The sequence below is a fragment of the Argentina anserina genome, chromosome 5 (genome assembly GCF_933775445.1).
Source record: "Argentina anserina chromosome 5, drPotAnse1.1, whole genome shotgun sequence".
Lineage (NCBI taxonomy): Eukaryota > Viridiplantae > Streptophyta > Magnoliopsida > Rosales > Rosaceae > Argentina > Argentina anserina.
In genome coordinates this window covers 4,037,392-4,060,899 of record NC_065876.1, presented here as the reverse complement: position 1 = coordinate 4,060,899, position 23,508 = coordinate 4,037,392, and the positions used below count along the sequence as shown (strand labels likewise).

The 23,508-nt window shown below is 40.3% G+C and overlaps 5 protein-coding genes and 1 non-coding gene across 6 annotated transcripts; 4 read left to right on the top strand and 2 right to left on the bottom strand.

Annotated features, from left to right (window-relative positions):
- Window positions 1-2,334: 2,334 nt before the first annotated feature.
- On the top strand, window positions 2,335-2,416 carry TRNAS-AGA (transfer RNA serine (anticodon AGA)). The gene has a single exon. It is a non-coding gene; the product is annotated as a tRNA-Ser (tRNA).
- Window positions 2,417-2,548: 132 nt separating this feature from the next.
- On the top strand, window positions 2,549-5,213 carry LOC126794194 (pentatricopeptide repeat-containing protein At5g61800; the record flags this gene model as incomplete). The annotated part of the gene is given in 5 exon segments (XM_050520853.1): window positions 2,549-2,671; window positions 2,674-3,625; window positions 3,628-3,751; window positions 3,753-4,355; window positions 4,442-5,213. Coding segments are annotated over 4 exon segments (1,509 nt in total), but the record flags the coding sequence as incomplete, so codon positions are not given.
- On the top strand, window positions 4,436-4,975 carry LOC126794193 (uncharacterized). The gene has a single exon (XM_050520852.1). It carries the CDS (start codon window positions 4,436-4,438, stop codon window positions 4,973-4,975), a length of 540 nt encoding a protein of 179 aa, XP_050376809.1.
- A 1,850-nt stretch (window positions 5,214-7,063) lies between the features above and the next one.
- Window positions 7,064-9,971, top strand: LOC126794195 (calnexin homolog). Its single transcript, XM_050520854.1, has 6 exons — window positions 7,064-7,197; window positions 7,315-7,384; window positions 7,936-9,065; window positions 9,174-9,245; window positions 9,330-9,443; window positions 9,543-9,971. The coding sequence occupies exons 1-6, from the start codon at window positions 7,108-7,110 to the stop codon at window positions 9,696-9,698; spliced, it is 1,632 nt and encodes a 543-aa protein (XP_050376811.1). The 5' UTR covers window positions 7,064-7,107; the 3' UTR covers window positions 9,699-9,971.
- Window positions 9,972-11,743: 1,772 nt separating this feature from the next.
- LOC126793557 (ribonuclease TUDOR 1) lies at window positions 11,744-17,570 on the bottom strand. The gene is made up of 17 exons (XM_050520110.1): window positions 17,414-17,570; window positions 16,861-17,050; window positions 16,651-16,725; window positions 16,432-16,545; window positions 16,217-16,339; window positions 15,906-16,112; window positions 15,575-15,793; window positions 15,387-15,494; window positions 15,013-15,183; window positions 14,698-14,895; window positions 14,236-14,595; window positions 13,890-14,120; window positions 13,627-13,815; window positions 13,444-13,521; window positions 13,152-13,346; window positions 12,548-12,922; window positions 11,744-12,234 (listed from the first exon to the last, which is right to left on the bottom strand). The coding sequence occupies exons 2-17, from the start codon at window positions 17,017-17,019 to the stop codon at window positions 12,046-12,048; spliced, it is 2,991 nt and encodes a 996-aa protein (XP_050376067.1). The 5' UTR covers window positions 17,020-17,050; window positions 17,414-17,570; the 3' UTR covers window positions 11,744-12,045.
- A 3,189-nt stretch (window positions 17,571-20,759) lies between these two features.
- On the bottom strand, window positions 20,760-23,252 carry LOC126794192 (uncharacterized). The gene is given in 15 exon segments (XM_050520851.1): window positions 20,760-20,873; window positions 20,956-21,113; window positions 21,116-21,192; window positions 21,507-21,608; window positions 21,610-21,652; window positions 21,655-21,718; window positions 21,769-21,826; window positions 21,912-21,957; window positions 21,960-22,034; window positions 22,154-22,262; window positions 22,313-22,342; window positions 22,345-22,373; window positions 22,466-22,694; window positions 22,770-22,871; window positions 23,193-23,252. Coding segments are annotated over 15 exon segments (1,296 nt in total).
- Between the last annotated feature and the right edge of the window lie 256 nt (window positions 23,253-23,508).

The following is a 23,508-nucleotide window of genomic DNA, read 5'->3' as shown; positions in this document are numbered from 1 at the left end:
TAAGTTCAGTAATCTACCTCATGGACAAGCGGTTCACATATCTGACTATCTCCAATTTCCATCAAAATCAGTCAAACAAATAATGGCGATATATTATAAGCAATTTTACTTCCTAGCCAAGAATGATCCGGCAAAGTAACAAGCACAATTTGATAAACTAAGTATTCATTAAGGATGCTGAAGTGTATAGGTTGGGAATTGCATTATACTAATGTTTTGCTTCGACCTCAACATCGCATGCCTAGTAGTCTAGAACACATTATTGTCATTGCTATTGCTTGTATTTCAGTTTCAGATGAAACAATAAACATTTCCATGAATAGCTTGTGTCACAAAATTAACATGAATTAGTTTGATTCAAAAGTAGTACGAAGCGGTATAGTTTCTGTCTACTCCCACAATGTAAGACCAGATTGTGAAAATAATATGATTGGGGTACTTGTGATTATTGTTAACGACAATCATAGTTAGTGAAATAGGGGAAGAAGCTGAAATAATCTGAGTACATATATGGAAAAGCCCCCCCCCCCCCCACACCCAAAAAAAAGGAGAATTTGTATCATGTATTTGTGCAAATCCAGAAACACAAATAGTAGGTATAATTAAATATGCTTAGACTTTAATTGCAATTTTGTCTGACCAAATATTAATGAAATAGGGTTTATTCAAATTGTCAAACAAACGCATGTGGTTACTCTTCCTGATTCGCCTTGAAGACAAGTTCATACAGGCTAGAAACTAAATTTGAACAACGAAACACACATCAATTGCTTGACCATACGAAACCTATCCACCCTAATCGGAAAGAGTTTAATTAGAGCCATATAGCATTAATTCCAACATCCAAGATGAAGTTGCACAGCATACTTAAACATCTATTTTATAACAGAAAGAGTTCGACATGTGAAGTAACAAACCCGGAAGAAAGGCGTCGCCTTCCCTTTGCCTCATTGACTTGCCGTTTGCCCCTTCACAACCCCATCAAGGGCGGAAGAGGGTGGAATGCTTGACTGAGCTTGTAGAAGTTGCTCTACTCAAAGCCATCATCATCTTCTTCTTCTTCCTCTTTTTCCTCCACATCTTGCAACGCATATAGAGAGAGAGAGAGAGTGAGCTTCTTACTTAGTCAGTGAGAGGATCACAGTGGCATTGAGAGTGTTCTTGCCTGTTGCTCCCAAGTCCCAGGTGGTTATTATATAGCTACATTCATCATCATGGCTTTTCAAAGAAGACAAAAGCAAACAGATCAGCAAGAAGGAATCACATTTTTTCATAATGGTCCCCCTAAGCATTATTCTCTAATTGGGTAAGTGCTCATCGTTTTTTTACTAAGAATATTGTCATTCTTAGTTCTTAATTCCCCTGCTTTACACTCTCAACTCTCAACATTCCATGTGGGGCAACGATAAGGAAAAATTGCCATTAAGACTAATTAGTGGAATAACAGGATAAACGAAAGAGGATAAAGTAGTCCAAAAGAAGAATTTGGCGGCAAAGATTATTAATATTTAAGACTAACCAACTCACAAATGTTTGTGATAATCTGTGTGGCATAAGTCACTAATCAAATTAGTGGGGGAGGCAACTAGATGCGGAAAAGACTGTTAAAACCTAACAACAAAACATTAACAATAAAACCGAAACCAAGTTTTACAGTAGGATACCAAATGGGATAAAGCTACAAGAATCAAGTAGAGGTTGGAGGCGTGGATTACATTTTTACTTTTAGGCCAAGTTACTTTAATCCATCATATATTGTACGTGCTGGATCCAATAATGGAACCTATTCTTAAAAATTGAGTGCCGAGAGATATTTTGGAAACTCATAGTTCTTGTCCCTTCGGTTGTATTTAGTTATGGAATCTTTTTTTTTATCAAATGGAATCTTAAGAATTGCTAAAGATAATTTCCAATGCATAATTATAACTTATCATAGATCATTGCTTTTGGGTTTTCTCTATCACTTGGTTATTTCGAATTCTGAAACTTAACAACTTAATTGGCTGCCTCTGGGAATTTGACGAAGAAGAAAAAAAAAGGAAAAATAGAAGCATAGAACAAAAGAAGATTTTCCAATAAGAACTATTTTGTTGAAGAAATGTTGAGAACTTTCTAATTAATTGTTAACTAAACTTATTTTTCAGTCATATTTTTTTCATCTCAACCGTTAAAATGTCAGGTACATAAAAGTAGTTTAGATTTACAAATTTTTAACAAATTTAGTGATTATTAAAGTAATCATAACGGAGTTTTGGTACGAAACCCTTTTTGGTCATCGGAGGATTTCAATTCTTTGTTAGTTTCAACCTTTTGTCCCTCTTTGCCTGTAGATGTGTGGACGTGCCGGAGTGGTTATCGGGCATGACTAGAAATCATGTGGGCTCTGCCCGCGCAGGTTCGAATCCTGCCGTCCACGCTTTTTAATTTCACAAACCCCAAAGCTCCACAGTTTCACCCCCATTTTCACTTGTCTTTCTTCCCTCCAAAACAACCAGAACCAGACCAAAACCCAAGTGAATGAGCACCAATCTCATCCCCCTAATCAAAACAACTCCACCAACTCCATGCCCACACCACCACCACCACCACCACCACCGTCACCCTCTCCAATATCCTAACCAGCCTCTTACGCGCCTTCATCTCCCTACTCAAACCCTCCTCCTCGGCTCCTCCCCAACTTCCACCTCACTCAGCCATGCCGTCTCTCTCTCCCACCTCATCCCTAACCCAACCACATTCTCCTACAACAACCTCATCAGAGCCCACACCCTCCTCTCCTCCCCTCTCCAAGCCCTCCACCTCTTCTTTTCCCTGCGCCGATTTTCGCTCCCCCCAGACTTCCACACCTTCCCATTTGCTCTCAAAGCCTGCGCCCAGCTCGCCTCTTCTTCATTCTCCACCACCCAGACACTCCATTCCCAAGTAATCAAGTTCGGTCTCGCCTCGCATTCGTTTGTCTCCAACTCCCTCATTCATGTCTACTCACTCTGCCGGAGTCTGGACCATGCACGTCAGGTGTTCGACGAAAGTCCCCATAGGGACTTGGTCTCGTACAATGCGATGCTCGACGCGTTTGTTAAGGGAGGTTCAATGAGCCTTGCGCGCCAGGTGTTCGATGAAATGCCCGAGAGGGACTCTGTTACGTGGGGGACTGTTTTGGCCGGGTATGCACAGACGAATCAATGCGAGGCAGCGATTGAGCTGTTTGATCAGATGATGGAGTCGGAAATTAGGCCGGATGATATCTGCTTGGTCTCTGCTCTCTCAGCTTGTGCGCAGCTGGGTGATTTGGAGCGAGGGAGAAGCATCCATGAGTATGTTAAACGAAACAGGACTAGACTGAGTTCGTATTTTTTGACAGCATTGGTGGACTTGTATGCGAAATGTGGCTGCATTGAGACTGCTGTGGAGATTTTCGAGTCGAGCTCTGGCAAGAATGTGTTCATTTGGAATGCAATGCTTGTGGGGCTCGCAACGCATGGTCATGCCCACCAATCATTATAGTACTTCTGCAGAATGATAGAAGCTGGAGTTAATCCTGATGGGATTAGCTTCTTGGGAGTTTTGGTGGGTTGCAGCCATGGTGGGAAAGTAGATGAAGCACGAAAGCTTTTCGACGAAATGGAATCGTTTATGGGGTTCCTCGAGAGCTGAAGCATTATGGGTGCATGGCTGATCTGCTTGGAAGAGCAGGGTTGATCAAGGAAGCTATGGAGATGATAGAGAAGATGCCGATGGGTGGGGTGGTTTACTTGGAGGGGTTGCAACATACATGCAAAGAAAGCAGCAGAGCAAGTGATGATGGAGTTGGACCCCGAAGATGGTGGCGCGTATTCAATCATGACTAGTGTTCATGCCAATGCAGAGAAATGGGATGATGTGGTGAAAACTAGAAAGTCCATAAGTTCTAATAAGAGGGTGAAGAAGAACTCGGGTTGTAGTTTGATTAGGTTGAATGGAGCCAACCATGAGTTTCTTGCAGGGGATAGCTTACATCCTCAAACAGAAGCAATATATTTGATCTTGGACGGACTTTGGAAACATCAATTTGAATCATGTTAGGGCTGAAGGAGTTAGATAAAGCTACGCCAACGTGTTGCTTCAAGAGGGTTCTATGCCACATTCGACACTCTATGACTTTGGCATCTGTCCCTTTGGGTTCTGAACAGTGATACGTGGCTCCAGAACACTCTACCTGTTTCAGTAACTGTAGCAGTCCATCCTATAACTACAAGTAAAACCTCTATCCAATAGCAGTTGGAAGCAAGTTAAGAATCACTTTCTGCCACTGTGATATACTGTTGGTTTTCAAGACTGGTTTCGAAGTGCTGAAGTTCATGGCTTTTAGATCAATGGTATGTGGGTGTTTTTAGTATTTGCATTACACAGCTCTGTAATTGTGCATTTCTGGGTAACTTACCAAGTTTAGTAAATGATGCAGAATCAGTGGCAACGAGTGGTGAGTGGCTTAAGAGGATATGCAACCTCAACCTTACCAAAGACGAGAGCTTATAACCCAACTGCTAATTTCGCAGAGCAACAGAGCAGTAAGAAGCCCAGGGGTGATTTTGTGCCCGTGTATGTAGCTGTTGGGATGATTACAGTATCAGTGGCGCTGGGACTCCACACGGCCAAGCAACAGCTCTTCCACAACCCCAACGTCTTTGTGAAGAAGCAGAGGCGGGAGATGCTGCCGGAGGTAGTGGAGCCTGATCGTGTGGTAAAGGACGCCGATGAGTTTGTTAACAAATCCTTTTTCAGGAAGGTAGCTCATGTTCAGGACTTTGACAGCCCCGTAGCATCTGACCCTATTCTTGGAGATGTTTATGCTCATCGGCCTCGTGCCGTGACTCTGAAAGATGCAGGAGTAGATCCTAAAGAGGTCGCAGAAGCACTAGATCCTCGCTATCGTGCTAGACCCGGAGAAGACCCGAAACAGGTCGTGGAACAAGATACTAAAGCAGCAGCTGCTTAATGGAATTACAAGCACACGTTTCTCTCTTTCTCCTGGAATTTAGTTTGCCACTTTCTGATCTTTTTTGGCTTGTATGGTTTTATAAAGACTACCATTTTACAATGGAGGAATAGGGGAGTTCCTCCATTTTGTATGATAGTGTCATAGTGGTGGTCTAGTTACTTCAACTCTTTTCAATGTGCACAGAAGCTCCTTCCAGTTGGAAAAAATAAAGCAAAGCTATTTAACAGTTTAGCACTGAAAATCAGATGCCCAATTATTACACTGCTCGAAAATCTAGTAAGATAATTCATCAGTTCATCAAAAGGGTGTTGCACTTTCCTGTAGTGCACCTTGTCGCAGGGGATCGCTTACCTCCTCAAACGTAGGCTATTTGTTCTTGGATGGACTTAAATTGATGATTCAGAATCATGCTAGGTTTTAAGGAGTCAGGTGAGCTTTTCTTCGTTGTGATGCTGCCGTGTTGCTTCGGGAGGGTTCCAGACTTCCAGTGGCACTCTACACTGTTGCTTCGACATGTGTCCCTTTTGGTCTGAACAGTGATACGTGGCGCCTGAACTCTCTACCTGTTTCAGCAACTGTTGTCTTTCTTGCCCATTTATTAGTAAAACCAATAACAAATACCAACTACTATGAACTTGAAAACAAGCTAAGAATCAATTTCTGCAAGTGTGACTGAAGACTCTGGTTGCCCGATTTACATCACTCTGCTGAAGATCATGGCCTTTAGATCAATGGTATGCGGAATCGTTTCCCTTTCAGTTCTTGTTACACACGTCTGTGGTTATTCATTTTTGGGTTTACTTGTTAGTCGTTACTTAGTACTTACCGTGTTTAGTAAATGATGCAGAATCAATGGCAACGAGGGGTGAGTGGCACTAGATCCTCGATATCGAGCTAGACTTCATAAATCCGAAGAAGGTCGTCGAAAAAGATACTAAAGCAGCAGCAGCAGCTACCTAATCCAATTTTGTAGTTCTGTTTGCCACTTTGTGATCTGTTTTTCTAGTTTGTATAGTTTTGTAATGAATAACTATTTATATTTGTATAGTGGAGAAATAGGGGTAGTTTCTCCATTTGTATGATGGTTTTGGGTACTGCTACTGTTTTACACGTGTATATAATAAATTCCTTCCAGTTAAAAACAAATTCCGCAATGCTGTCCAACACATGGTGAAAATCTTGATGCTCAATCGTTCGACATTGCAGGGCAATCTGGCAAGATATTGCATCTTTGCATTCATCAAAACAGAGTGCCTGAACTTATCCTGTAGGGCATCTTGTTGCTATAAAATCTGTAACGGCCACCTTTGTACTTGTAGCTTCATTGTTTACTCCTTGTCCGCTTTGTCGTCTCCAATCTTAATGAGGAAATGCAACTCCGATAGTTGTATGCTGGTGATAAGTAACCGATGCATAATACTAAAGATTGCGGTCACCTAGTTGAAACGACTTCAAGGGCATCTGGAAAAACTCTTCCCCCTTAGTTTGCTAGGTGAATTTTTCAACAGATTAATTACTACCCAGAACTTGAGCATGTTTTGATAGTTTTCTATTAGGTTCCAAATTCCAACTTGATCCAATTGATAGAAACTTGCATGGTGATAGAAAACTGCTGCTGAAATCAGCCCCACGTTTCTAAGTTTGGGTTTAGTCTCTCCATTAGACTCTGTAAGTGACGGGTGTCACCGTTTTATTGGTTTTGGTCTGCCAAGTTTCTTCCGAGAAAATTAGTAGTGCGAATAGGGTTGGGCTAAAGAAGTTAATGCCGAAGAGAAAACTAGATCAAGTGAATGGTTGAGATTTCATAATGGCTATTGATCGAGATTGGGTTTTGGTGGGTGAGGTATTGACCCGCTAGTCCGCTAAGGAAGACCCGATAGTCAAAACTGGGCTTTTAGCCGGTCCAACCAGGAGAAACAAGAAATAAAAACAAAATTCTATGCGTCAAGTTTTTGACGTGGCGGCATTCGATTGGCGAGGTGAACGTGGCGCGTAGTATGATTGGCGGAAGCTGGTCGAAAGCAGTGTTGTTACAGATCTATATGTACAACTGACCCAAGCAAAAGATCCATAACATTTGAGAGGAGAGAGAGAGAGAGAGAGAGAGTCTCTTCAGAAATTCGAAAGAGATGGCTGGGTTTCGCTCCGGCGTCGTTTCGGTGCTGTTCGTCCTCCTCGCCTGCTTCGCCGTCCAGCACCTTTCTGCTTCCGACGATACGGTAATGAGATCTTCTTCCTCTTCGTAATTGCCTCGATTTTGTACGCGTAAATATTGTTAGTTTCTCAGATTCAGTATCAGTTTGCTTATGGATTTCTTCACGGCTCTTCATTGTTAGGTCTTCTACGATTCGTTCGACGAATCATTTGAGGGGCGTTGGACCGTGTCCGGCAAGGACGACTATCAAGGTCAGTGTTTGTTACAGTTGAAGATCGTTGATTTTGACTTCTGTTAATCTTTGTGTGATTGATCTGTGGTCATCGAACTTAGCAATATTTAAGTCTATGCAGATGAATATAGTAACTTACGTTAAGGAGTTTATTTATTAGTTCGATATTGAGCTATTCGGCCTTGTAGAGATTTAGATTTGAGTGATCCGCAGTCTGACTGGTAGTATTGGACTGTAACAACTCAATTTTGAAGTAGGTTAATACTTGTTTGATGAAGCATCAGGAGTGTCGGTCGTTGTTTAACATGCCAATAGTCTCTATGTTGTATTATATTGTGTAATTAATTATAGTCACGTCCCTATGATTTCATATGAGATGTAGTTGACAGATTACTAATCCCGAATTTGAGAAGAATTGTGAGGCCTTCATATGGTGGGAAGGTTTTTCTGTTTTGGAATGTTGTTTTTACGTCCATTGTAGTGTTCTTTTGCAGACAGTAATGAACTTGTGAATCTGGATGATTTGCGCTTTGTAATTGAGTACTTATGTCCTCTATTATTTTCATTTAGGTGTGTGGAAGCACTCCAAGAGTGAGGGCCATGAGGACTTTGGGCTTCTTGTGAGCGAGAAGGCCAAGAAGTATGCTATAGTTAAGGAGGTTGATGAGCCTGTGAGTCTCAAGGATGGGACAGTTGTCCTCCAATTTGAGACTCGTCTCCAGAATGGGCTTGAATGTGGTGGTGCCTATCTGAAGTACCTTCGACCCCAGGAGGCTGGATGGGAACCTAAGATATTCGACAATGAGTCTCCTTATTCTATAATGTTCGGACCTGACAAATGTGGGCTTACAAACAAGGTTCACTTCATTTTCAAGCATAAGAATCCCAAGAGTGGAGAGTATGTTGAACACCATCTTACCACCCCACCCTCCGTTCCAGCTGACAAGCTTACTCACGTATACACTGCCATTATCAAACCTGATAATGAGTTGGTAATCCTGGTTGATGGAGAGGAGAAGAAGAAGGCCAACTTCTTATCAACTGATGATTTTATGCCTCCACTCATCCCTACCAAGACAATTCCTGATCCTGAAGATAAGAAGCCTGAGGATTGGGATGAGAGAGCCAAGATTCCGGATCCTAATGCAGTTAAACCTGATGATTGGGATGAGGATGCACCCATGGAAATTGTGGATGAGGAAGCAGAGAAACCTGAAGGATGGTTGGATGATGAGCCTGAGGAGGTAGATGACCCTGAAGCCACCAAGCCAGAAGATTGGGATGACGAGGAGGATGGCGAGTGGGAGGCCCCGAAGATTGACAATCCCAAGTGTGTGACTGCCCCTGGTTGTGGCGAATGGAAGAGGCCAATGAAGAGGAATCCAGCTTACAAGGGAAAATGGCATGCACCACTCATCGATAACCCCAGTTACAAAGGTATCTGGAAGCCTCAGGAGATTCCGAACCCTAGTTACTTTGAGCTCAAGAAACCCGACTTTGAGTCCATTGCTGCCGTTGGCATTGAGATCTGGACTATGCAAGATGGTATATTGTTTGACAACATTTTGATAGCGAAAGATGAGAAAGTTGCCCATTCATACCGAGAGTCCCAGTGGAAACCAAAATATGATGTTGAGAAGGAGAAAGAGAAGGCTGAGGAAGATGTTCCTAGCTCAGAAGGTCTATTAGCCACTGTTCAGGTACGTGGTTGTTTGACTTGGCTTTTCTTGTCGTACATTGTTTTTCATGCCGAATGATATGGTAGTTGCTTTCTACAGTTACTAACATGTAATTTTCAACTCCTGCAGAAGAAGATATTTGACATTCTATACAAGGTTGCAGATGTTCCCTTCTTAGCTTCCCACAAGTCTAAGATAGTTGTAAGTCATTAATCCATTGTTCTTTCATCCATTTCAATGATAAAATTTGTCGACTGCATCCTAATATCCAAGCTTCTCCTGCAGGAACTCATTGAGAAGGCAGAGGAACAACCCAATATCACACTTGGTGTCATCGGCTCCATTGCTGTGATCATCGTAACAGTACTTTTCATGTTCCTTTTTGGTGGCAAGAAACCAGTGAGTCTTAAATCACTTTAAATGCGCCAACCTCTTTTCTATTCTGGTTGTTATTGTTGTCATTGTTGCTTTTGCTAAATGTTGCTTTGTCTTGTGCAGGCTAAGGTTGAGAAGAAACCCGCTGTAGCCTCCGAGGCTTCTGGAAGTGGTGTGGAGAAGAAAGCCGAGAGCGAGAAGGATGGTTCTTCAGATGAGAATGAGAAGGAAACTGGTGCTGCTCCTCGTAGGAGGACAGGAGCCAGACGTGAAAACTAAGTGAGAAGAGAGGAAAAGCTAGCTACGACTGTTTACGGTGTCGCTCTTCACTTTGATGACTATCGTGAAATTTTGAGCTTAGCTGTTTTTGTAGGTCATTCTTGGCTGTTTGGGTGTGTTTTCTTAGGCCTTCTGTGTTGAGACAGTAATATGCATCAGAAGTGTAAATGACATTTCTTATTAAGCTGTTATAGTTCCGTTCAAGTAGACATTTACTTAGACAGTTTGATTCTTTATGTACCGTTTAATTGTGATACATAAATTGTTCTACTACATCCCTTCTTTTCTTTTACAAATAGTTAAATTGTCATCAACAAAACCAATATTTACCTCTGCTCTCTAAACACTTGTGCATGTGGTCTCATAACTTCTGATTCTACCGTGGATGGATTAGTTTATTGAAACATGGAAGTGTTGAGGGAATGAACTTCCAGTTTTCAATTGAATTGGTCTGTGATTAGTCTTCCATTTAATCACTGAGCAAGGTTCCGGCACCATGCCAAATGTGTACGAAGAAGAGCAAACTAAACGAAGTATGCCCAAAGGCAAAACCAAAGAAGAGCAAAGTAAACGCCGCATGCCCAAAAGGCAAAACCAATCCATGAACTACATATTTGATGAAATTTTTATCATTCTCCCATTCGTTTATAGGTCATGGATTCAAGCTTTTGGTAAGGAAGAAATGTTCTGGAGAGACAAGGGATGTCTGTCTCGCTGGATCTTTCTCTTCAAAGAAAAAGAATGTGTGGAAATTCTAAAGTAGGAAAATAGAAACATGCAATTTTTGGCAAAAAACCGAGTGTTATAATCTACGGTAAAGTTGTTTGAAATGTTTGGGTAATTTTAGATAATAGAGGAGGTTTTAGGCGTAAAAGGGTTATTGGAAAGTGAGTTTATTTATACTTCGAGCTTAATTTCTGCATTGAGAGCACACTGCAAGAGCCTAAGAAAATTAGAGCTCTACCAAGTTCATATTGTTTACACCCTAGTCACCCTACTATAGTCTAGTCACTTTAGTGTCGATTAACTGACTTATTAGAGATAATTTATGTAATTGTTCGTAGATCCTCAGTTTCTAACAGTAAGGTACCAGAGCTAACTCTTCGTTTTCAGTAATGCCAGCAGCCCACAAATGGCAACGATCATCAAGCTTAGTATCCACCCCCATTTGTGGTACCTTGCCTTCAATGTCCACACCGTCAGACACAAGGAAATCTTTCAAGTCACCCACAGTGGCATCTTCAGTGACAATCTTATCGAAGACGAGACCCCCGGGTGCCCGGATTGTGACTTGAATACACCGAAATAGGGTGAGGACAGAACCATCTTCAATGCCATATTCCCGCACAAGCCTTTCATCACTTAATTGCATGCCTCCACAGAGCAGCAGTTGCCTGTCGACAGCGATCGGGATTCCTACCTCTTCCATAATCGAAGACTTCACATAACCAATGTTGGCGGAAGTTGGAATACGCAGACTATATTTTTCTTCGTCCCAATGAATGGTCACGGTCACTTGACTCACTTCCTATATAAATGAAATTACCAGAATAATTTAAAATGCGAATTCAACTTGTAGAGTTTCAAAGCTATTACCCATAGAAAGGATCCGTGTGATAGTAAGGATCCATTTGTGTATGGTAAGATCGACAAAGTAACGTAGATAATTGTAGGGTTCATTGTGAAGGGGAGTGATTGCTTATAATACATCTGTTCATGGCATTACCATGAGTTCCTCAAGTGTCTTTTATATGTGATCCTCCTTTCATGCATAGTTTGTTATATGTGATCCCCTTCATGCATATTTACTAATTAGACTGAAAAAAGCAAATTGAGATTTTGACTAATGCATCTTCAATCACCTCTATGCACTTCAAAAATTGAAAATGAAAAGCACTGAGATTTGGAGCTCTGGTTCAGGGACCTTCAAAGCGTGCGCTTCAGGTATTGTAAGAAGCTCAAAGAGCTCACATCCGTATCATCTAAACTGCGTATCGATACTTTCAAATTTCGATGCAGATTGGATTAGCTGCAGTAAAGGGTAAACACAGAAACTAAGGTTTTAGTCAAACAGACAAAATTGTCTACGCTGGCCTCAAAAAGGAGACTCAACACATACATGGGCAGGGTTCACACCTTATTGGAAATGTATAGAAATAATAGTTTCCTCATATCTAAAAGAAAAAACACAATCCGAATTACTGAAAACAAAACTTAACCAAGTCTGGCTGCAAACATTTTCCTTTTCCTTTTCTCTTGCTCTTGCTCTAAAAGCTGTATAACTTAACTGATTTAGGCGACAGGGTTGCCTGTTGTAACTTAGTTTTTCACCACTAGTATCCTATGTTTATCGCTTGCCAGCACCCTTTTTAACAGGAGGAATATTGTCTTCGTCTTCAGTGTCATAATGTCCATACTGCCACTTCCCCCGTCGGTTAACCTGTGCTTCTTCCTGGAACTTCTCCAAGTTGTCGAGTGCTGCCTTTCGATCCTTGGTGTCAAACTTCTTCTTCTTCTCTATCCTAGCAAGTCCCTCCTGAAAATTACATATTTTGAATTAGAAGAAAAAATGAGATACTGTAGAACATTCATAGAATGATGAGGATAATAATTGGTAGAGAATTATCCAGATCAGCGATATTATCCAAAGAGTAATAACATGACAAGTTCACACATTTTCCTTCATATGATGATGGCTAAGATACATATCTAACATCGGAACAACACAATCAGACAGATACCTTATTAGGCGGCTCCTGAATCTTAATTTAAGACACTTTTTTTTGTTATTAAACAAGAGACAAAATTTATGAGTCACAGAACTATTAGAGAGGGCTAAAAATTCATACCTGAAGCATGGCAGCATTTATACTGATATCTTCATTAGGAGCAACAAGTGTCACCAAAAGAACAGGTCCAGTTCCCTGGCCTTTGACCTTGTTGCCTCCTGAAAGGTCTCTTTCCTCAATCATGGCCGAAAACTCTTTGGATAATGCGTACTCACATAAAAACTGTGCTGCTTCTTCACCATATTCTTCATCCAAGGTGGGGACTTTAAGATATGCAAGGCCGCAAAGTTGGGCAGAACCAGGTGCCGAGGAAACAGAAGAATCAAGAGGCCGTAATTGACTGTAAGGGACATTCTCTTTATTACCATAATCTATGTAGAACACTTCGAAGTTGTCTTTAGAGGATTCCACAGCTCCTCGAGGTGCATTGACAATCTGGCATATAAAAAAAAGAACTCGTAAGACTCGGTCCAAAGTAATCCTCAGATGTCAAATATATTTTTAAAAACCAGGATTAACATTGCACTATTTACATTCCTAGGAATACACATAATATTTATCCACTTTGTTTTGAAAATAGAAAGGAAAGGGAAAGAAAAGATGGTACAGACGATCAGATTCTTTATAAATTTTGATCAAAACTGGAAAACTGATTGTGACTCACCATTGCTCGGTTCCAGGAATTGTCTTGACTAAATTGAGCAAGGACAACATCACCCTTCTTCGGATTAAAAGCACCAATTAGAGGAGCTTCTTGAAGGTTCAAAGAAGCAAGCTGTTGCTGAATAGAAGATATCTTCTGGTCCCCAACTGTCTGAACATAAAATCTACCGCCCTCCAGGACTTCTGTAACTACTACCTGAAAAAACAAAACAGAACAGAACAGCAATTTCATTTTCACAGTTTGCACCAGGTGGCTAATTGTGAAATGTGTTGAACTCAGAGGACTCCCGTACCTTTAGTACTTCTTTCTGTTTGGTGTCAGTTGGTAAACCATTTGGGACTTCTTCTCCTTCAACATATTTCTCCCAAATCTGCCAGAAAACGTATACCAGGGTCATAAATAGGACCAAAGCTTTGTCAAGTAAGTTTATCCCTATTAAAAGAATAATAATGAACAACTTTTTTGGTTCACATACTTTCAGTTTCTGCTTTTTTGCATTTTTCTCAGCTTGTTCAAGCAGGTGGGCGTCTGGGATCCTGTCACTGCCGGCAAAGGAAGTATATTTTGCAAGACCGGCTTCAACGAGGGGAATCGCCATATTCGTCCTCGATTCCCATAAAGATCCCAAGAAAGTTCCAGTTCTATCAACAGTCTCCACCTCAATCTGCATAGTGATAACAACATCAGATAGCAAATATAGAGCAAAGAAGAATGCTACCAATGCTAAATAAAACTCACCTCGACATCTCTCTGCATTATTCTTCGCCTCATTAGTGCAATTGCTTCATCGGAATAGGGCTCATCACGACCGGGACATCTTACACCAGAGAATGAGAAGGCAATACTACACGTTTCCTTGGGAACCAATAGTTTAAATCGGTGACCACTGAGCACATATTCCACAACAGCAGGGATTCTCCTACTTCGATGTAAGAATGGCAAGAAATCTCTGGCTTTCTTGGCCGATGCCTGAGAGAGAGAGAGAGAGAGAGAGAGAGAGAGAGAGAGAGAGAGCAATAACGTAAGGACTAAGGACCCAAAGACATTTACTAATTTACACACATTATGATATTGCATATCTCACCGTTGTCAGATCTGTTATATGCATGACTGGGGGTTCTTTGGAAGAATGCATTCCTTTCCTGCCAGCGGTAGCACGTGATTCCGCAGAAAGAAGGGCATCATAATAGCTTGATCTCTCCTCAAAGTCTCGATGTCTAATAACACTGCCGAAGCCACGTGCAACTACGAGCTCAGCAACATTCACCCCAGCTGGCTGGCTGGCTGATGAAGCAGGTGTTGCCGCATCATCTCCCTCAGCTTTACTAGGGGTTGCAAGGAAGACTGATCCAAAATCCATTATCCTGGAATCTGTAGGTCCATTAGAAACTGCAGCTCCATCTGCAGGGCTGATCTTTCTTGAATACTCCATTTGGACATTAACCTGAAAGGGTACAAAATGAAAAAATTACACCATACTTCTCAAGATTAAGAGTACTAATACTATATCACCAAGGAAGAATAAATCCAAAGTGCCGCATCTTACTTGGCGTCCAATAAGGCGTGTTCTTAGAAACTCCTTTGCTTCGCGGGCATATGGAGCCGGCTTTTCCTCCCTACGAGGATTACCCATTTTTGGACACCTAATACTCGAAAGATTTACTCTCCTCTCTGCTAGGGGACTACCATATGGAATAGAATCATCAGCCACAATAACACAGTCCCCACTTACAACTTCCACAACCTGGAAGAAAAAAAAACTCCATGACACGTGCATAAGGGGCTGATCAATATCCATAAGAATGCATTTGAAAGACGATAATAAAGATAGATAGTTTTCCACACAAATTTATGACATTACCTTTCCTGTAAAGTTCTGGTTATGAATTGGCTTCGAATTTGTTGCCGGAGGTACATAGTTTGTCCAAATCCTCAACTTGCTTTTCTTAGCTTGAAGCTCTGCGGTCTTCAACTGCCGCTTCGGTTCCTCTTCCATCATGTTTGCACTCCATTCAACATACTTTGCATAACCCTAAACAAAAAGTTCAAACATAAACAGCATGCCTTTAGGAGAACTTATAAATGCTAACTATCTGACCTCTGAGCATATATAAAAGGTTTACAAGATAGAATTAATACATCAGAAACTGAAAGCAAGCACATTGCAAATTCCACTAATGTGTATAAATCATTCATTGGTAATGTGAAACATTTCTATACAAGTTTTGTTCTTACACTTTCCACAAGCTCCATAGCCAAATCTTTTGCGGAGTCCCCATCAGGGTAATATACTGACCCAATCAAATTGCTGAATTTGTCAACACCTTCCAGAACGATGCGAACCTGCATATCCAGAACAATATTCAGGACTTGAAAAAAAAAACTCAATGTGTAAAGATGAAACTGAGTAGAAATATGCTTACATCTCTATTCAACACACGAATTTCTGTAAAGTATTTAGCTTCCAGTGCAAAAGGATCCGCAACAGTTTCCGTGGTTGATACTGTTGAAGCAGCAATCCTTTGTGCAGAAGTAAGAGGGGCTCGAGGTTCAGCAGAGGCATCCCCATTTGTTTTATCTGAAGCAATTTCTGCTTCAGGGATAGGCTCTGTTGTAATAGGTCTTCTTCCCACTGATGGAGCCTGATTTGAAATAAATAAAAGTATAATAACGTACATGTTAAACATTCATCCTAATATTAGAAAAATAAAGATAAAAACCAGAATTTGAATACTTCTGCATATTGATACATACCTGAATTCCTGCTACAAATACTTGGACGAACTGAAAGTCCGGAAGCAAGTAGACCCGAACTGTACTGCCATCACGAACCTGCTCAACAATAGCTTCCATGGGTTTGCCCTTGTTTGCATTTAACAGACTCATGGCGTCTAATTTGCTAGGATCACCAATAGCAGAGGGAGGTAGATTCCTAATAGAAGCCTCAGCTGCCCCTGGAACCTGCAATTCAGATCACAGTTGTCATGCTTTCGCTGTCATTTTCATCACAAATTTTAACTTCCACAATATGAGCACTAAACTGTGATTGTGTCAAAAATTCAAACCTTGCTCCAGCGACCAAGACCTTGTGTCTTTGCCTGCTCTTCAAGTTGGAGCAGTTCTGCAATGAAAGGACTGGCTTCAATTTTTGTTTGTCCCTGTTTCGGCTGACTAGGTTGCTCCCGGACCTGCACATTGATTTAGTTTATACTCAGTTAAAAGGTCAACATTACATAAAAATACAGCAACACCTAAATTGAGAAATAAAAATTCAACAAACCTTTGCCCAGCCTTGAGAAACAACAAGCACGGCAACATTTTTGTCACCAAGGAAAACAGAGCCGAAATCCCGACCTATGGATGATACAGTATAGTCCACTTTGAAAGTCACCTCCTATCGTAACAATACAAAGGATTGGATGCAACAGGTTACCACAGTCAAGTAGAAATGATCATAACAGAGCGAACGATCGACAACAACAACAACAACAAAAAGTACCTTTCCTATGCAGAGCTTCCTCAGGAACTCCCTGCTCTCCCATGCAAATGGCTCATCAGTGCCACCTCTACGAGCCTAGCAATCACACACAACACAAATCTCAGCAACCAAAAGCACACGCGATCAATGCAGATATAATCAACCAATATTCAAAGCCACAGCGCACATAAATCATAAAATTTCCAATCAAAATAAAACCGAAATTGCTACCAGCTTGGGAGCCATAAGCGAGGAAAGCGTGATGGTCTTCTCCGGTGGAGGCCCTGGCTTGCTTGATGTAAGAGCCATGATGACAAGGCAATCGCCGGACGTAACGGCCTTAACCCTCCCTCTCAACCACCCCGTGGACCCAGCTGTTGACGATGCCATCTCAACAGCTTCGTATATTCTTGATAGAGATCTACGCACCAAAATTAAATAAATAAATAAATCACAAAACCAAATACAACATCACTATCGCCACCACAACATGCACAGCCATAAATTCACACACAGCCATATCAAATCAAATCATCAACACATCCAGATCCAATTGCATGCCACATCAATACGACAATGACATGCTCAATACGACAATACTCCGAATATACACTATTAGCTAATCGAATCACACAGTAGTGAATTACACAGCAATCACCAACAGCTCGCCGGAGCGAAGAGTGCTCCGGTCAGAGGCTGCTCAATTGCGCAAGGGAAACAACAACAATCCGATGAGTGATCGGAGAAGAGAGAGATCTGGAAAATGTGAGAGGGAGGTGTATACCAAGCAGGATCTGATCAGGTCGGCCGGACTGTCAGTTCCTGGTTCGGATCTAATCCCGGTGGGATTTTCGGATCTTCGATTCCGGCAAATGCGTCGTCGGAGCGGCGGATCACAGAGGCGAGCGAGAGAGAAATACAGAGAGAGGGGCTTGGTTACGGCTTCGGAGTTTCACATATATAGTAGACGATGACGAGCTAAAGCCAGCTGAGGCTTTATCTTATACCCTATAGTTTGAATTTAATTACCATAAATACCATTATGATGTTAAAAAGCCCACGGGGAAAAGCTTTCCTTTTCTAGGATTTTCCCATTGATTACGTTGTGATTTATGGCGAATTACCCAAAAAGCCCATATCCAACTCAGCTCATGGATTCAGAGTTTCATACTAATCCCAATATATTCTGACAAGGATTGAGACAAATTTATCGGCCTGCTTTTATGATGTCATATTTTGCTAAATGATAAACCTTGATTTCCTCCCCTCCCACCTTTATGTAAATCACCGATGAACAAAAAAGTCATCAAACTGCCCAACAAACAATATTTAGTTGGTCCTCTCCTTGAAACAAACACTAATAAATGCTAAATAAGCAATAGGAAATTAGAAAACTAATCTACAAGTACGTAAAAATGAACATCATGGAGGCGAAGTTAGGAATACGAAAATCACGTGCAAGAAGTTGGTTTAAAAGTGAAATGTATGATCTTGTATATGCGTTATTTAGCATTAGTCAACGAAACGGATCTTATTATTGAATGTAAATGAGTAAAACCGTTAGATGTTCTAAGTAAACCACGTGCACCAAATTGGCATGAAACACAAATTGTGTAGTTTTACCAATGATGGATATATATGTAAAACACATGCAGTATTGATTATATAATCCACGTGCGTAATTTAGTATACGTTAAAGAAACATATGTGTTTAGACTTGAGAGATTGAATATAAGTGTCGCGATCAAGCAACAAATTTGTGTATGTTATTTACTCTAAGAGTGAGTTACACAGTTTTACACGTGTATAATTTAACACTATTGAGATAAAAACCATGTTACTTAACAACAATAATTGTAATCATTAAATTATGTAAAAAATCGAGATATAATAAGATATCAGATACATGTAACAAATTGACGTCATACGCAAACTACATGATCTTACACATGTATGATTAGCATTTATCGATGCAACATATATATGATAAATGGAGTAAGGGTAAGTCTAACGGTTGTATCATCTTAATAAAACACACCACTCAGATTTGCATAAACAAGAAAACTTGTATGCGTTAAATTAATTTTTTTTTAAAATAAGCCCCATGAGTTAGCTTCAAAAGTGTAGTAAAAATCAAGCTGTTTAGAAAAGTTAAAATAAGATAGAATACAATACATGTACATAATCAGAGTAACGAGTGAACATGATCTCGTATATGATGAAATATAGATTGCGTAAGTGTATTGATCAACTAGTCCAAACAAACTGTAGCAATTTATTAATCCGACGACATTCTATGTCATAAATTATCATAAGAAAGTATGTCGTAGAGTGAACGTGTATAATAATTTCAAATCATTTATGAAAAATACAATAGTATTAACAGTAGTATCTAGAAGGATTGAATTGTCCAAGCACTAAACAAAAACAAACGTGGACCAATTTGACTAAAACGGTAAAGATACAAACGATGATATGTTCAACTCCCCCATTGCTCTATTATCGACGTAATAAGTATCATTTATGGGTAAATGCCATTGAGGAAGAACCAAGAATAAAAAGTTTATTTCTTTTTGGGTCTAAATCAATGTGTTCCAATGCTTTAACCAAATTTCATAATCCATAAATAGACACGAAATAAAATCAGAAATTTCTCCAACTAATGACATGAAGAAAATCTCTAGACTTTTTGAATAAATTTTCAAGTTATATGTTCTTTCCGACGCAAAATTTGATTACTATTTTAATAAAAGAAACCGGACGTGGGATGAGCCACCCAGCTAAGGGTCATCATTTGGGCCTAAAAGCCCAGTCAAAACCCGGCCCTATGGGTATAAGGCATGTAGAGACCGAGGGTTCAAAGCCTCAGTCCGACCCTAAAAAGCCCGATTAAAAGCTCGTCCAAAGCTCATTCATTTTTAAAATTAATAATTTTATGTGTATTTATTTGTTATATATATTAATTAGTTAAATTATTTTGTTTTATTTATTATTTTTTGTACTATATTTAGTTAAATAATTATCATATTTTTTTATATATAAAATATACATTACACATAAATATAATAGACCTGGCCGGGGCCCGGCTCGTGGGTAGCCCGTGGGCATCGATTTTATTAGTAAGCCCGACTCGACCCAATCCGGCCCAAAAAAATGAAAAAAAATCGTCAAACCCCGGCCCGGTCCATTGCCGACCCTTACTCCCAGCTAGGCTGAGTTCCAAACCCCTTTACAAAAAAATATCTCTAGACTTTTTGAATAAATTTGACAATAGAACAGGATCTTGGTTTTTTACCATTTCGGGTAAAACTAGTAACAGACAGAATTAAGTCCGAGTGCGCGAGGAAGAAGATCCCGTGACAATGCAACTGTACTTCTCTTCAGTTTCTGAAATCGGAACTGACTTGCTTTATGTAACAGAAACAAGAACAACTGATACCGGCATGCTATACGCGTTTCTCTTTTTTGTTGCTATTCTCTTTGCTGGCCACCATGGATCTTAGTTATTTTTTCTCACAAGTAGTATGGTCCATTTTTTCACATTCAGGTTGCCCGGATAATAACAACGTTTTGGGTAGTTTAAAATTTGATTCAAACACCATTGGCGTTAAGTGACTTCTGACCATTAGATCGATGATGCGTAAGACGGTTTTGTGTTCCATATATTTGATTTCTGTTCTGTCTACTGTGACACTTCGCTAGGGTTCCTTAATCATCATATTGGTATGCTACATTGTCAACGTTTAAGACCCCATTCTTTCTTCTAGACAACTACATCACGATCTCACCATTTTCCAATCTAGCGCAACATGCCGGTGCTTGGTGATTTCAATGATGCATGTTGTCATCTAAGGATTTCATTAATAACAAACACCAACCAATTCCCCAGCTAGAAACAATATCTTAAACACCAATACATTTGGTTATATTACAAGTACCTGGTCCCATGACCCCATCACATCCATATAGGATTAGGCAAACAACCCACATAAAACAGCACGGGACCTCTTTCAAAATATTAGTAGAAGTAGGGAACGAGTAGTAGAGACTAAAGTTGTCTTTAGCATATTAAACATTACCCAAAGAGCGCTAGCAACAGTCATATATTGCTATGGAAGCTGCCATAGTCCTCAATCAACTCCCGGTCGCTTTTGGACCGTCTCATTCGGTCCAAGATCATCAATGGAAGGTCTCTGCTTGTGGTGATCAGTAGCCGCCTGGTACGCCATTGCCAATGCCAGAGCCTTGCACATAATATTTTAGCTTTACTAGTTGGATTTGTTATTGCAAATTAAAAGGATGTAATGTAAAACAAAGAAGACTTACAAAATGATCATGATGAGGAGGAGCATAAATTTTAGTGGTGTTTGTGGCCCTTCGACGATAATCGTTGCAAGGTGGATCAGATACCGGGGGGAACCCGGATGGAACAACAATCACGGGCATCCCTACCAGGTTTCCCTTACAAACTCTCTCCCAATGAATGCATCGCCAATGAATGCATCAACAGTGAAGCTCTCTTTTACTTCACGAATAAACTTCCCCCTCGCTCTATGAGCCTGTGGAAGATCAATTTTAATATATATATATATATAGTAAATGACAAAACGATTAGTTAAATCTCATGTGAATGATATCTTGAATGTCATTGTGTCGATGAGCCTAGGATATGAAATTATGAACAAGTGCATTGGACTTTCAAGTTGGCAAAAGAGTTGGCCAAAAGTTGACTAAGATTGTTTGGACCACTGTCGTTAATAAGTGATAAAAAAAAATTGGTATCTTCATTCTGGCTAAACAACTAACCCTAAAATGCAGCTCTAAAGTCAAAAGAGCTCATCCACAGGATACATCAGAATTAAGGTTAATCATGGTGAACATAGTCCACTGCTGGAAAAATTCGTGCACAACGCAGCTCCGGAGGCCATTGATCTTGCGACTCAAAGTCATCGTTCTTCCCTGACCGCTGCCAGTTATCAATGAGCTAATGTATCCACGTCCATTGTGAAACTAGCTATACCAACTGAACCTCATACTCAAGTTTAAAAGGGACCATATTAACACCTTTTGATGCAAGGACGTGAACAACCTGGCAAAACCATCAAAAGGAAGTTGCAGCCTCTCCAAGCTCAATATTGCCGAAATGTCTATTGAACATCTCGTCTCGGGCATGAGAACTGCTCCTGCTGATTTCAGCCTATGTATACACATATACATTATACAACTGAATCAGATACTAGTTAGGAAATTTTCCAAGCAATTCATGTTTGAAAGGTTAGCACCTCTTGTAAATCCAGGTCTCCACATCAAGAACTTGTTCTTTATAAGTTTTGAACCCCATGTTGTTTTGTAGTGGGGAACTGAAATTATATCTTTTAGTCCATAAGGTATTCCATGGAGAGGACCTAAAACAAAAGTGAATAGGTAATTAAGGCGAAGATAAGCAAATTTTGCATAGGTTACTATAACAGTTTTAAGCAATGAAGTGTAAACATTTATCTAGGTAATCAGAAAAGAAACGTACCCAAATACACCCCTCGGGTTAGCAATTGATCAGCCTCTTTTGCTTTCTGGTAAGCTATTATATATCTCTTCAGTGTAGGATTGTACCTATGTTTCCGCAATGTATCAAGCTCAAAATCATTACCATACATAGGAAGCTCATGTTTGTTACAGCTCACACTTGAGTAAGCTCCTGTGATGTAATTTGCTTTTTGTCCTTATAAGCTCCCCCAATTCAAGAACTTGATACTCACTCAAAACATATGTACATCAGGCAATGCTGTGTGAATATGCTCGCAATTGCGACTCAGATAGAGGCGTGAAAGCCTTTAACTTACACTCATGAATGCAATGTCATCGTCACTCTGTGGTCTCTGAACCCCAGTGAGAGAAGGACATTTAAACCTTCTGCTTGAGTGTTGTGCTTTTTCAATGCCCCAATCCGGAACAAAGACCAAACAAGACGGGTCATTCAACCCTCCATTAACAGAAGCAACAAGCTTTCTGTTGGCTCTGATTGTAGGGATATTAAACTTCTTCGCCCCCTTCACAAGCTCTACCAACTAAAGCAGATAAAAACAGCATACAATTACGAAAAATCACACGTATCAGCAGAATGTAGAGTAAAAGCACATAACCTTCTCATCACTGAAAAAGTTAGCATCTATTAACCCAAGCACCCTTTTGAGCAATGCAACGTCAGCTATATTTTCAGGGGATTCACCATTTTTCTCACTGTCCTGATCAACAAAACAGAATAAGAACCCTTCAATGAAACTCAAATGGGATTAACACTAAAATGTGTCTTGGCCTTTATGACTGATGATGCTATTACCCGAACATATGCTTAGGAATATGAGCTTTAACTTTCTGGGAGACCAATTTCCATACATTTTTTACAGTTTTCACCTGTTTTGCATATGTTATTAGGGTACAATCTATGATGGTTACATTTTCAAGGACAATGAAAAATAAAATAAAAACAATTTACAATCTTCCAGAAGGTTGGCGTAAACTTCAGCAATCAGTATACATGTCCGAGATGAATGAGGCTTTCTTACAACTGGAACAAGTTGCAGAAACACTATATAGACATTGAGAGCGAGAAAGAGAGTTACCATATTTAAAAAAGCTTTGGCCAGAACGGAAGGCTGGTGACGTAGTGGGGTAGTAACTGCTTCAGGATTAAGAATACCACGCTCACGCGTGTGCATATATTTTTTTCTTCAATGACACATGTCACACCTCTAGTTCATAGATGAGACACCTTTGTTTTCGCTTGCATGGATGAGACACCCGGTAGTTTTGCATGACTTCCAAACTGCGCCTTTTATAACAGCAGATTAGCTAAACCTTAAGCAATAATAGATGCCCAAT